Raw genomic sequence first — 14,053 nt, 5'->3', positions numbered from 1 at the left:
CTGCCATGGTTGCAATTGAAATAATAGGTTACAGCAACGACGGTTGTACAGATCAGGTGCATCGCTGGATTGGGAATCCCTGGGTTCATTGAACTAGTTTTAACCACCATCCTGACACAGTCTATGCGGGACCATGGTTATTAGATTATAGGTGAAGCCGGGCAGTTGAAATACATCTTGATGTGTAGTACAGGCCTCTGGTCCTTTTTGAGTTCACTACATAAATAATCCTGACACTCAGTAATCAGATTGGTCTCCTTCTCTGTCTTGTTTTTAATGATAACATTGTCTCTTGTTTGTTTAGAACCTATCTCAGGGCTATACCACATACGGATCACACATGGGGATGCAGCAGCATCCGTCCCAAGGTGGTGGTATAGTTCCCCCCTACGGGAACCAAAACTTCCAGGGCACCCATCCTGGAGCCAACCCGGCTGTGGTAGATCCTCTTAGGCAAATGCAGCAAAGGCCCAGTGGTTATGTTCACCAGCAGGCTCCAGGCTATGCACATAATATGCAGACCACACAGAGGTCAGTATTCTGTAGCAAGGAAGGCAGTTGCTTTATTAGCTGCTTAGTTAAAAGTCTTACTTAAATATCCAATTGCATAAGATTGGCATTCTCATAACAGTTACTGTGTTTAGGTTTACATTACAAAGTTTTTGTCATTGATTTCATGTTAACTAAAAAAAAAAAATGATTTGGTATTGCTAACCATACGTCTGATTCCTATCCTGTAAACTTCAGGTTTGCCCACCAGCCTCTCCAGCAGAATCCCATCATGCACGGTCTCAGTCACATGGGAGGCCAGGGTGTCCATCCAGGCTTGAGACCCAACCAGATGCTGGCAGAACAGCAACAGCAACAGGCGGCGCAGCAGCAGCAGCAGCAGCAGCAGCAGCAGCAGTATCTCAGACAACAAGCACTCAGAGTATGTTACCATGATTCGTTTATCCAGGTCTATGTTTTGGCTGAGTTTATTCAATTTTATGAGTAACTTGCAAAGTGGAATAGCGGGCTGTTTGTGTGCACTTTTTAAATTGTGTAAAACTGAAGCTACCCAGGGTTTTCCATTAGAAATTCCTTTTTAACAGTGCTTTACTAAAGCTACAAAAGGAAAGTATGTGCCTCAATCACCAGCCATTATTTATTTCCAGGCCCAACAAGTTCAACAGCAGCAACAGCAGCAACAACAACAGCAACAGCAACAACAACAACAACAACAGCAACAACAGCAACAACAACAACAGCAACAACAACAACAGCAACAACAACAACAGCAACAACAACAGCAGCAGGTCCAGCCCCAGCAGGTTCCTCCTCAACAGCAAGTTCCACAGCAGCAGCAGCAGCAGGTTTCAGCGGTGGCACCACCAGGCCAGCAACAGAATCAAGGTCTGGGCATGCAGCCACTGCCCCCCCAGCAACCCATGGTAGGTCCAATCTGGGTGACGGGGCCTAAGGCTGGGTATCGTTACCAGGACTTCGATACTGGTTTCTAAACGATACCAATTTCATAAAACACAAATGTAATTACAACTTTACACATTACAGCACATACCTTATTTATTTTTAAGCTTCTACTACGTATTGCCCCATCTCTGTGCCTAATGTAGTTTTAACCTGCCTGCCTCTATGATGTGTAACGCTAAAACACAAGCATTAATTGGATCTAGGTAAAAGTGTGCTGCATGGGCGCCCAGATAGCTCAGTTGGTAGAGCTGGCGCCAAATATAGAGTTTTACTCCTTGATGCAGCGGGGACGGGTTTGACTTCCACCTCTGGCACTTTGCTGCATGTCATTACCCCTCTCTCCCCTTTAATCTATTCAGCTGTCCTGTCAATAAAGGCCTAAAAATGCCCAAAAAATTATCTTTAAAAAAAAAAAAGAAGAAGAATCATGCTTATCAGCTCACTGATAGTGATGGCCAAATGAAGCTTTGTAAACCAGTGTCTTTATTTTCAGAGCCCACTAGATGTTAAGAATACACTGAATTGCAATGCCTTAGGCCTTTCTCTTAAAACCAAGAGTGCCATCTAGTAGGCTCAGATTATAAAGACACTGGTTCTTGAAGCTTCATTTGGCCAACACGACTCACTGGCGCTAATGAGATTTTCCTCCTTAGGAATTGAATTTGGGTATTGAATGATGAGGCATTTAATAATACCCAATAATTTTGAGTCAATTCGGTCGGTGCCTAAAAAGTATTGTATTAGGTACCGGATTGCTATCTGGCAGTGTTATTATAGAAATGTTAATATATACAGTATAATATAAGTATAAGCTTGTAGTTTTGCATGTTTAGCCAATTAGCAACCAATGTTTGTATGTACATAACTCTGTACCTGTTCTTCTTTTTTTAGCTTTAGTTTCTCATATCCAGCCATTTATTTTAGTACTTAAAATTGACTTGCAGATATTTTGAAAAGTTGTACAGAAAAATGCATTAACTGGTAGTTAGTCATTGACTGTATTGACTGTGTAGATCAAGACATTCTGCCAGAGAAATAAAACGGCTACTTTAAAAAAAAAAAAAACTTAAAATTAAGTGCATTCCTATTGGTAGCTAACTCTTAAAATTGCAGATATTGTTGCCGCTGGAGTTTTGGTGAAAACGCTGCAAGTGAATTCTCATAGCGTGCTAAAATAAATTAACAATATTGGCCGCCTAAAATGTCAGGAATAAATCTAAAAACTTGGTATGCATTTTTCAAAATGATTGGCAGTAATTAAGAGTAGGTAATGGGATAAAACATTAGAAATTAATATAATAATGTGTGTATCTCTATCCTAGTTTCCACGACAAGGAATGCAGCAGACTCAACAGCAGCAGCAGACTGCAGCTCTGGTCAGACAGCTGCAACAGCAACTTTCAAGTGAGTCTCACACATACACACACACACACGTACGTACGTTATTGTTTCTATCTCTGTGTAATGGTGAACAAAAAATGTCATGTTTATAATAAAACTTTCCTCCTCTTTTCAGATACACAACCAGGACAGAGCACCAATTCATATTTCTGATCGTGCTCGTTTATATTAGTGTTTGAAGAACAGGCCTTATTATGTGGGAAGGCCCAACTCTGTAGATTGGCAGATGAATGTGTCCAGTCCCATGTAGGCTGTTAGAAGGGGAGACTGTTCAAGGCACAAAAGGACCACCAAACCAATGAACCAGTGAGGCAACGATCAGAAAATATCCAGAGTTTTGTTGTGTAATTATGGATTATCAAATGAGGGATACTGCTCTGAGGTAAACAGGTAATGGTTAATAATGGAAACGTCTATGTAAAAAAAGTACCAGAAATTATAAGAATAATGCAATTTTTTTATTTTATTTCAATTTGTACAATTTTTCAGTTTCGTGTATTTCTCATTAAAAAATCATGTCAGTTTTTATGTCGAGTACTTGTGTTGGCTGCCTGTATACTGTATTTTAAAAACTGTCAATGAAATCTTTAATGATCAAGTAATATTGCAAATCCTTTGATTCCCAAACAAGGCTGCTGTGGTGTGCAAAATAAATCCCAAACAGCTTCAAATGGCATGGTCAAAGTCTCCAAATGCTAAAGTTTAGTTGCTTGTGTTTTGAGTAATGTTTACATCTTCTGATGAGATGTGACTGACGTTTTCTCCTCAGACTAATTACTGTAGTGATCAAACTGCTTTTACACTTATACTTTCAGTCTCAATTTAGCATGGCATTACTGTCTTCAACCTTACTGCAATAAGGCCTCTTTCAATGCAGAAATTCTGACTTGACTTTATAAGACAAAGTACATAACTGATGATGCCCTGACAGTTTACAGCAAAACTAACAGAAGAAAAAAGATGTCAGTAAAGCACAGTCTGTACACATCAGTGTTTTGAGAAGATTGGGAAAATAGAAACAGGAGTTATGTGTCTTTATTGCTTAAATCAGTGTAAACAAAACAAATTTGCTCATTTTAATTGTTCTGCCTTTTTGTTTTCTTAGGTTTTTGTTTATCTATATTCTGACTTTCCAAGCGACTAAAAAGCAATCCAGAGTCCGATCCTAGCGCTCTCCCTTCAAAGGGACAGTCCATTCCTTGATACCTTGGCAGGAAGTTCACATCCGCCCAGCTCCTCTCGTCTGGTTGCACCCCTAGTCTGCACAGCAACTTGTTAGAAATCTCTGGCACTATTGGCTGGAGGAGTGTGCCATAAATCCTCAGGCATTCAAGGGAGACATGTATGATTGTGTCTAGCCAATGCTGGTCTTCACTGTTCATCCTATCCAGCTTCCAAGGTGCATGGCGCTGAACAAACCCGTTGGTCTGCCTCACACAGGCACTGATGGCCTCCAGAGCTTTGTATACATGCATGCTTTCATAGTGCCGCTCCACCACAGCAGGAAGGTTTTTCACAGCATCCAACATTTGGTAGTCTTCAACCACAGCCCGGCCTCCATGTTTACTTGGCAAGCACTGAGGGCAGAAAGAGGGGTAGACCTGAGCTGGGTTAAGAGCTGGAGCTGTGCAGCGATTCAGCAGACCACCCAGAGAGTCAGCGAGCTCTGCATTGAGCAGCTTGATTACTTTGTTGTCTGTGTAATCACAGTCTGAGTCTGGGACACCCTGACGCAGAAGAAAGTACCTCATACCATCAGTTGTGAACATCTGTGAGCGTTCAAGAGGATCCACCACATTACCCAAACTTTTAGACATCTTCTTTCCTCCTACTGTCCAATGAGAGTGCACATATATTGTCTGTGGCAGCGGGAGTCCAGCTCCTAGGAGAAAAGCTGGCCAGTATATGGCGTGAAATTTTAAGATGTCCTTTCCGACAATGTGGTGGGCCACGTTCCACCATTGGCTGTGTTTATCTGGATAGCCAGCTACTGTAAGGTAGTTCACCAGAGCATCTAGCCACACATAGATGGTTTGTTCCGTGTCACCTGGGACTGGGATGCCCCACTGAAGGCGGCTTCTCTGGCGGGAGACTGACAGGTCAGGAAGGTCCTCCTGCAGCCACTGCACCACAGCCTGGTAAAAACGCACCGGCTGTATGGCCCCGGGATTTCCTCTGAGCCAGTCAAGCAGCTGAAACCGAAACGCAGACAGGCGGAACATGTAGTTCTCCTCTTTCATCCACTCCACCTGCAAAAGAGCGGAGATTTGATTGAACCTTTGACGAAACAAAACTGCAGAAGTGGTGTAGATATGATGCTTCAAGGAGTAGCTTGACATTTTGGGAAGAACTCTTACTTTTTTGCCAAGAGTTACTGTAGGTGAGATGATGAAAACCATCTTAATTAGTGAGTTTTAGAGGTGCTGGTCGGCAGATTTTTAAGCTTCGGACAGAGCCAGGCTGGTTTATAGTACTTTCACAAGGGACTTGAGAGGCGGATTAAAAACAAGACTGCTCAAAATCTCGGCATAAGAGTCAGATATCCTGAGTTTTGGTCCCTAAAAACTAAATAACTACATTCTACCTTTACCATAATGAGACACAATGACACCTTTTTTTAAGACCCTTTTTCCCTGACAACAGACCTATATGGGTAAAATCAGTGGAGTAAAGTTTGCCCTCATCCGTCTTGACTAGAATCACACTTTGCTCCAATTTTGATTGAATTACCTTGTGGCCACTCTCCAGGGATACTTTGATCTCCTTCCCTGATGAGTCCCAAGCATCGCCCACCTGCAACGCTGTTAGGAAGCTTTCATCTTGGGTGGAGTACCAGCCTTCATAACTCCCCTTGTAGATGAGCCCTTTGTTGCAAAGCACTGCCCAGAAATGCTTTACAGCCTGACAGTGTGCCTGCTCAGTGGTTCTTATGTAGTCTGTGTATGATATGTTGCAGCTGTTGAAGAGATGTCTGAATCTCTCTGACACATCAGTGCAGAAAGTCAGGGGATCTTTTCCTGCAGCTTCAGCAGCTTGTTGGATTTTCAAGCCATGTTCATCTGTGCCTGAAATGCAAAATAATACTGTATTATTATAATAATTTCAAATTTTCCACAACACAATGTCTTCAAATGATAGAAAGATGAAAGATATTGAATGTACAATGATATAAGATTGAACTAATGTCATTTTTGAGAAGCTGGACTAGCAACTCTTGTCATCACTTTTATTAAGAATGCCATATTTACATACAGTGGTGCTCATAAGTTTATGAACCCATGCTAAAGTTCACTAAAAGAGGAATAAAAATAGAATCTTTTGTAAATTGAACTTAATGCATTAATTTTTTTTAAATAATTGGAAAAACAATATACAAAACCAGGCTCAAAACCCACCTATTTACACTGGTCTCCCCTGTGTTTTAATTGTTTTACCCTGCTATGTCTGTAATTAAGTGCCCATTGATGTAGAGTTAGCTTAAATCACTGATCTGTTGGGACATCTATTCTATTTTTATTATTCTGTGGTTAATATGCTATGTACAGCACTTTGGTCAGTGTGAGCTGTTTTGTGTGCTACAGAAATAAATTTTATTTACTACTGACTAAAAATCCAACCTTTAAGTACACCTATTTTCTTTGTGAATGAATAATGTATTGTAAATACACATCCCTATGTTAAATTCCCACAGAGGCAAGCAAATTTTGATTTTTAAAGGCCAGCTAATTGATTGATCCAGGATACTATGCATCTCGACAAAGTTCCCTTGGCCTTTGGAATTGAAACAGCCCCACATCATCACATACCCTTCACCATACATAGAGATTGGCATGGTGTTATTTCAGGTAGCCTAATACCTGGTTTGATTTGCATTGAGAGATGATTTTATGAAAAGTACCCCATGCCAATCTCTAGGTATGGTGAAGGGTATGGGTTGATGTGGGGGGGGGGGGGGGGGGGGGGGGGGGGGGGGGGGGGGGGGGGGGGGGGGGGGGTATTCTAATTCTAAAGCCCAAGGGAACTTTACCAGGATAGTATCTTGGATCCATGAAATCTGCTTGCATCTATGGGAATTTAACATAGGGGTGTGTAAACGTATGCCGTGTATTTTAAGGAAGAACATTTAGTGATTTACGATACATTATTCATTCACAAAGAAAATTGGTTTCCTTAAAGGTTGGAATTTTCCTTTTTTTTATTAAGGCATTAAGATCAATTTCTTCGTTTAGTCAACTTTAGCATGGGTTCATAAACTTATGAGCACCACTGTACATGATATATACGTGCACAAAATGTCTAGTCTAAGCTTTAAGATGACTATAATGTCAAGGAGGATAACCTCAGTTCCTGGACTGTGGACACCACTTGCAACCAATAACCAGAACCTGCATATGTATATTTTGGTAAATGGAGGATTTACCTGTTGCAAACCTTGAGTTGAAGCCATGAAGTAGCTTGTACCTGTGTAAGCAGTCGGCAATCACAGCTGAATACAAGTGTCCTAAATGTGGAGAAGCATTGACATAGAAGATGGGAGTGGTAATGTAGTAACTCCTGTCTTCTTTGCAGAAACGAGTGCTCGTGTTTCTCAACACAGCAATCCTCTGATGACTCGATAAAGCTGAAACTGGAGAGAGAAATGAGCTTTGTTGCAGTCTGTGAACAGCCTTACAGCTTCTGGTGACAAATAGAAAAGGGATCCTCATCCTCGGATAGCAGGCGATGCCCACAAGAAGACAAATGGAGGATATTAGTCCAGGGAGTGCAGTATTGATTTGGTAAGTGCTGACATTTAGCTAGCTAAAAATATTGAGTTTCCGCACACAGACAAATAAAAGCGGAGAATCGCAGTTCCTAACGCAAAGATACTGGCAGAGCTTAGAGTGATCCTGTGATGCTATCCATTAAACTGGCAGAGAACCCTTGAATTGTAAACTTCATTCCTTCATCCAGAAGCACATGAGTTTTTGTCGCTTGTCAAGGTTAGCTCTCCTTAAAAAAAAAAAGGTTAACTCTTTTTCCGGTTTCGATACACTTGTCCAATCAAAAAGCTGCATATAGTGCAACAAACACCAACTACCAATCAGATGGTGAGGGCTTTCTTTACAACGTCCTGCCGAAGTTATCGGGCATAATCATAGACTGTATATATATGGATAATAAACATTGCTAATATTAACGGTCTATGGGTATATTGACCTTTTCAGATTTTAAATCTAACTGACTTCTCGAATAAGCAGATTGTTTACATGAGATTAGACTGTCAATGAGAGAAGCCCATGGGTGTAGGCTAGCCTGTAAATTATTTGGTGTGGAAAAGCCTCTTTTTTTCAAAATAACTTTATTGAAAGAACAGTGACGCTAGACTGTAATAATATAGTCTATGGGAGTTACATTTAACCATTTAACGGTTTACTTTAGAGCATCTTTTATATAATTTTTACTCGATGGTAGGGCAAACTATGTGCATCGAAGGGGATGCGTTTTTTGGCAGGCTGACAATGCAGAAAAACTTCCCCATAGGCATGATCTTCTATACACAGTAAAATACACCGAACACACCGCTTTTTATGGGAAGTGCAGATAGTTAGTAAAAAATAAAGATATCGTGTTTAATAATAGTTTTCTATTTACACATTCAGAGTAGATTTTTCTAGATTTAATTAATTAAAATCATATCAATCATAGGAGAAACTAGCACACTATTGACCATCAGGTGAGCATAACAGCTAAAAAAAAAGCATAAAAAAGCGTATAATAAAAGCCTCCTCTCTCACAATTTCCGGGTTGACAGCCATGCGGCCAACCAATCAGCTGCTACGCTCTACTCACGTCAGATAACTACGACGTTGACGTGACAACCGATGTAAAAGAATTGGCAAACTGTAAGTTTACGAAACAGTTAACGTGTATTCCACTTAACTAAATCATAATTAAGTTAGAAAGGTCGTAATATATCAGTGTCTTGTTATCTCTAGCCGCTTAAAAAGCTAGTTTCAACAACGTCGCAGTAGAGAGAGTCCGCCTGTCATGTGATGTTAAACTCGGGGTGTAACAACGTTAATGAGAAGTTCAGTTCTTTAGCCAAGCACATGTAATGTAATGTCATTTTGAGTTCTCCTTTATTTCAGATGGAGGTTAACCGTTTGGACTTCTACATTGGTCTGTCTTTGGCTGTGAGCTCGAGTGCCTTTATCGGTGCAAGTTTCATCTTGAAGAAGAAAGGCTTGCTGCGATTGGCCAGCAAGGGTTCAATGCGAGCGGGTACTGTAAGCTTTATCAAAATTCAAACTCAAAAGCAAACTAATAAATAGGTCAGTGGTGGAAGAAATTCACAAAGCCAAGTAGTTAGCGTTAGTTAACTAATTTGTATGTAGTGTGTAAGTGCAATGCTCAGATGTAAAAGTACTCATAGAGCAGAACTGCCCCTCTCACTATCTGCAACTGACAATTATTCTGTTCATTAATCTGTTCATTATCTTCTTAATTAATTGTTTGTATACAACAAATCATATTAGAAAAAGCAAGCATCAGATCATCACTTTTGAGAAGCTGGAGCTAGATCATTTTCACTTTAAAAAATAAATCAATTTTATGTCAATTGATGAATTGACTAATTGTTGCAGCTCTATCTTTATGTAACTATGCATTACTGTGTAAGCAACAGTTTACTGTTGTGGCTTTTTTTCACTACTTTATATATTGTTGGATAGTTTAGTCTACAACAATGCATCACACTATACTGTAGCTATCTGTCACAGTACAAATACAGTATTTTCTTCTGAAATGTAGCAAGTAGATATAAAGCAGCATAACATTATATGCTCAAGTAAAGTACAAGTACTTGAACACTGTGCTTGAGTTAATATACATTCCACCGCTGTAAAAGAGACAGGGCACTTTAAAGATACCACTGGGAAAGAAGGTATGTCTTTATTGACACATGAATTTTTTAGTAATCAGACAGGAGACGTAAGTATCACAAGGTCTCTGTAAACCTGTAAACATTAAAGGCCATTAACTCTATACAGGACTTTTCTTAGGATTAAGGAAAAATTGGAAAGAAGTGTGTTCTGGGTGAAAGAAGCTAATGACCCTCTAACTTAAAATTTAGTACGGAGTTATTTTCAAGTGAGAAAGTTACTACAGCATCTACTTCAGCTTTGTATTTGTATTCTGCGTCTCACAGGTCAAGGGGGACATGCTTACTTGAAGGAATGGCTGTGGTGGGCAGGACTCATTTCAAGTAAGTGAATGATTTACAGACTTAGTTTTGCAAAATGGGTGACATGGTTAGCTGTGGTTTTTTTGTTGCTTGGTGACACTACTTATCAGCTATGCGCAGTAACATTGAGGTCTTTGTATTTTTTTGTGGGTTTGGTATTTTTGCTGGTGATGTGACAGTTGATGCAGCACCCACACTATATCTTTGAACACATTCCTCCATAGGGCACATTTGCAAATGTGGGTTGAAATTGAATATTGTTTTCATCCTTTGACCAGCTGCACCAGCTATGAATTCATACACACTGATGGTCATGTTTTTATTCTAGTGGGAACTGGAGAGGCCGCCAACTTTGCTGCATATGCATTTGCACCGGCCACACTGGTGACTCCTCTTGGAGCATTGAGTGTACTTGTAAGGTATTGGTCCTTTTTCTTGAATTTCATTTTGTAGTCTTTTCTTTGTTATTGTCAATAAATCCCACAAATCTATTTAAAACAGTGATTGAAAATGTTCCCTCATTACCAGAAACATGGCTGCTGGTATTTTATTTTTGAATAAATCCCATGTACACAATCCTGGTGACACAAATATATTTAATGACAATAAAAATATAGAATATCACTGGATTTATCTTTTTAATATTTAGTACTGAAGCAACATTTGTGTTAACTCTGTATCTGCATCATTTGTCTTTCCTTCAAGTGCTGTGCTTTCCACTTACTTTCTGAATGAGAGGCTGAATGTGCATGGAAAGATTGGTTGTTTACTGTGCATCTTGGGCTCCACGGTGATGGTGATCCATGCCCCACAAGAAGAAGAGGTTGCCTCCCTCAGTGCCATGGCTGAGAAACTCCGAGACCCAGGTAGAACCAACTCTTCATCAGTGTGATCTTATTAACCATGCTGTAAAAACTGAATCCCAGATGAGGTTTGGACAGATTATTTTCAGGGTACTAACTCATTCTTAAATGTTCCCAATAGGTTTCATTGTGTTTGCTGTGTGCGTTGTTGGAAGCAGCCTGGTTCTTGTCTTTGCTGTGGCTCCGCGCTTTGGACAGAAGAATGTGATGGTCTACATCCTGATCTGCTCTGTGATTGGCTCCATGTCTGTGTCTTGTGTCAAGGGCCTGGGCATTGGCATTAAGGAGCTGTTTGCTGGGACAGCAGTCCTGAAGGAACCCCTGTTCTGGTCCTTGGTCATATGCCTGGTAATCTGCATCAGTGTTCAAATCAATTACCTGAACAAAGCCCTCGACATCTTCAACACCTCCATAGTCACTCCCATCTACTATGTCTTCTTCACCACATCGGTCATGGCCTGCTCAGCCATTCTCTTCAAGGAATGGTTGCGGATGAATGCTGACGGAATAGTGGGAACAATTAGTGGGTTCCTCACCATCATTTTAGGGATCTTCCTCCTCCATGCTTTCAAGGACATTACATTTAGCTATGATTCCCTCCCACTCTACCTGCGGAAGGGTTCTAGGGGCCTTTATTGGGGGCAACAGCCTTATGTGGCTCTTCCCAACCATGAAACACAAGCACAGGATGAGCTTAAACTGCCCAGAGAAGGAAACTCAAAGGGGGGCTGGGGTACACACCAGATAGCTCTTTAGGAGGATAGTCTTGTCACTGAGAACATTTGCTAATTGCAATTCTGAAGCTTTACTGTACAGCACAGCCTTACAATGTGTGTACAAAGTTAGTTTAAAAATCTGAATTGAGTCTTATACAATGCAGTATGCACTGGATGAACCATTGCTTAAAGTAAGCATAATATTCATTTCATATTAAATTTACATTTTAGTTGTAACAGGACATCTTTAGTTTAAAAGAGCGTTTAATCTGAAGTGTAATTTATCATTGTGATTGTATTTGTACTGCTGTTTACATTTTTCACAGTATATTAAATCGAAAAAATTAAGTATATTAGCCGGCATAGGACAGATAATGCCTTCTGTTACTGAACACGATAACCTTATTTATAGGTTTGCACTTTTAACTCCAGCATATATTGTTCCAGTGTTAAGGCAAAAAAATATGCTTAAATGCATTTCAATCACGTGGTTGAAGAACAAGTTGGAGTAACAAAGATGTATTGTGTGTGTGTGTATACACAAACTGCACCAAAGAATCTTCTGTGTGGAATAATTCCCAAAATGTGCCTACTGTAACATCGGATGTAACTGCAATTTTTTGTGTGTTTGATGAATAAAACTTGACTACACTTTTCCAAAAGAGACAGAAGTATTTGGCATGGTTTATTGCATATGTACAGTCCAGAACCTCACGCCTCTTCTCTTCGGTTACGACATTGGTTAGTACTCTTAAATTACAGCCGAGTTTGTGGTGAAGTACTTGTGGCTGAACAGCTGGCTGAAGCTCAATGTCCCAGATGTGTCCATCTTTTTGCAGTCTCCTAAACTTCATCCACCAGTTACAGCAGTGGGTACTAACCTGTTCAAGCTCCGTTTGACAGTTTGACCAGTAGTTACTTGACAAACAAACATGAGGTCATTGCTAGTAACAGACCAATTTAAGTGTTCTGCAACACTTATGACACTTTGATGGGCACCCTTATCTTTTGCATCCATAAATCATGTTAATTTGAGGCACTTGTGTCAAAAGCAACAATGTTGTTTTCCAGTTGAAGGGACAGAAAACTACGTCAAGACAACACGGCTTCGTCGTGGAAGAGGGGCTGTGTGCGCATGTGTATTGTCAGTCCTTTCAGTTTTTAGTCTGATATGGTCTCAGAGAATGGACCCTTGCTCTTCTGAGTCTGTTCCAGCCTGTTTAGGATGAACTGGCTGGTGTCAATAAATCGCTCCACACAGTATACGAAGCACGTATCTGTCCTTGAGTCCATCTTTGGTCCGGGTTTATCCATACATTTCTCCTGGAGACAGAGACAGACCAATTCAGGCGAGGCGCAACAGATTATACAGGGTATGTTACAAATAGTACAACAAACTTGGCACAAGTGGTGTAACACAATTAACGTTAACTCGCAGCAAGTGGTAATCTTACAGTTGGGCTGTGAGCTCAGCACACGTGCGTTACTTTGTGGATCGGTTAGCTACCAAACTACAATTACAAACGGAGGGGCATGAACTCCAAACCAAACTTGGAAAACGTATTGAGAACTGCATCAATATTAAGGTTGGGTTATTTTCGTGATCTTCTTCCGGTATAATAAAATGTTCGCCATGGACGAAACCAACGTTTTAATCCAACATGTCTACATGCCTTCTCTGCGGGACGGGATAACATTAATGGTCGTCGTTTAGGGAAATACAACTCGTTCGTTTTGTAGACATTTCATCGTTTTGGAAAGAGAAGACATCTCTAATGTCACAAAGACATTTGAAGAAAGCTAACCTTCAGCTGATAGCAGATGTAATGTACGCTTTGTTGTGCTCTGGGTCCAAAATGTGGCCTAGCTAACGTATTTGTACATTATTATTTGACCACAGCAAACACAACACGCTTCTCCAACTTTTATACCAATACAAGTCAAGCGAGCTATCACTTCTGGCTGGAGACAGATAACCTATGTAAAAAGCAAATTGCAGAGCTGCACTGCTTATCTTACCCAGCAAACCTCAGTCATCTGATGCACCAGCTGCTGAAATCGTTGTTTTTGAGACTCGATTTCGATGAAGTGCTGAAGCTGAGGGTCGGCGGTTGCTCCCTGACCGTTCATAATGTGCTAAAAAGTGGTCTTAAAAGCAATATTTTTCTTATGAATGCCTTATGGCTCTGTTGCTGACCTTCACGTGTATGCATGGACGACAGGAAGTAGTGTAACCAATCACAGAGCGCGTTTCTCTGACGGCAATCGTCATCATAGATACGTAATTTTTCCCAATTGCAATACAATTATGTATAAGTTAATTCTACAAATAAAGCTAATACCAACGCATGCGAAAGTATTAGTGTTTTTACAAA

The 14,053-nt window shown here is 40.4% G+C and overlaps 4 protein-coding genes across 7 annotated transcripts in view; 2 read left to right on the top strand and 2 right to left on the bottom strand.

Moving 5' to 3' along the window:
* The window catches only part of med12 (mediator complex subunit 12), a 26,965-nt gene extending 23,567 nt beyond the window's left edge, over window positions 1–3,398 (top strand). For both annotated transcript variants that reach the window (XM_034884349.1, XM_034884348.1), the window contains exons 39-43: window positions 305–531; window positions 748–931; window positions 1,158–1,433; window positions 2,796–2,877; window positions 2,990–3,398. In XM_034884349.1, the coding sequence (XP_034740240.1) occupies window positions 305–531; window positions 748–931; window positions 1,158–1,433; window positions 2,796–2,877; window positions 2,990–3,027 (807 nt within the window). In that variant the 3' untranslated portion in view covers window positions 3,028–3,398. The remainder of the gene's footprint in view (window positions 1–304; window positions 532–747; window positions 932–1,157; window positions 1,434–2,795; window positions 2,878–2,989) is intronic.
* mars2 (methionyl-tRNA synthetase 2, mitochondrial) lies at window positions 3,311–7,636 on the bottom strand. Its single transcript, XM_034884352.1, has 3 exons — window positions 7,295–7,636; window positions 5,605–5,939; window positions 3,311–5,123 (listed from the first exon to the last, which is right to left on the bottom strand). The coding sequence occupies exons 1-3, from the start codon at window positions 7,578–7,580 to the stop codon at window positions 3,951–3,953; spliced, it is 1,794 nt and encodes a 597-aa protein (XP_034740243.1). The 5' UTR covers window positions 7,581–7,636; the 3' UTR covers window positions 3,311–3,950.
* Window positions 3,435–12,718, top strand: zgc:101583 (uncharacterized protein LOC494104 homolog). 3 transcript variants are annotated; one of them, XM_034884356.1, is made up of 6 exons: window positions 3,435–3,448; window positions 9,006–9,138; window positions 10,064–10,120; window positions 10,428–10,518; window positions 10,805–10,965; window positions 11,084–12,718. In XM_034884356.1, the coding sequence occupies exons 2-6, from the start codon at window positions 9,006–9,008 to the stop codon at window positions 11,716–11,718; spliced, it is 1,077 nt and encodes a 358-aa protein (XP_034740247.1). In that variant the 5' UTR covers window positions 3,435–3,448; the 3' UTR covers window positions 11,719–12,718. The 3 variants fall into 3 exon arrangements, with proteins under 3 accessions (XP_034740247.1, XP_034740246.1, XP_034740245.1); XM_034884355.1 differs by lacking the exon at window positions 3,435–3,448 and adding an exon at window positions 7,536–7,652; XM_034884354.1 differs by lacking the exon at window positions 3,435–3,448 and adding an exon at window positions 8,652–8,759.
* Window positions 12,351–13,927, bottom strand: timm8a (translocase of inner mitochondrial membrane 8 homolog A (yeast)). Its single transcript, XM_034884358.1, has 2 exons — window positions 13,698–13,927; window positions 12,351–13,001 (listed from the first exon to the last, which is right to left on the bottom strand). Exons 1-2 carry the CDS (start codon window positions 13,806–13,808, stop codon window positions 12,840–12,842), a joined length of 273 nt encoding a protein of 90 aa, XP_034740249.1. The 5' UTR covers window positions 13,809–13,927; the 3' UTR covers window positions 12,351–12,839.
* Between the last annotated feature and the right edge of the window lie 126 nt (window positions 13,928–14,053).

The sequence above is a fragment of the Etheostoma cragini genome, chromosome 10, assembly GCF_013103735.1.
Source record: "Etheostoma cragini isolate CJK2018 chromosome 10, CSU_Ecrag_1.0, whole genome shotgun sequence".
NCBI lineage: Eukaryota > Metazoa > Chordata > Actinopteri > Perciformes > Percidae > Etheostoma > Etheostoma cragini.
This window is presented reverse-complemented; position numbering and strand designations above follow the sequence as displayed.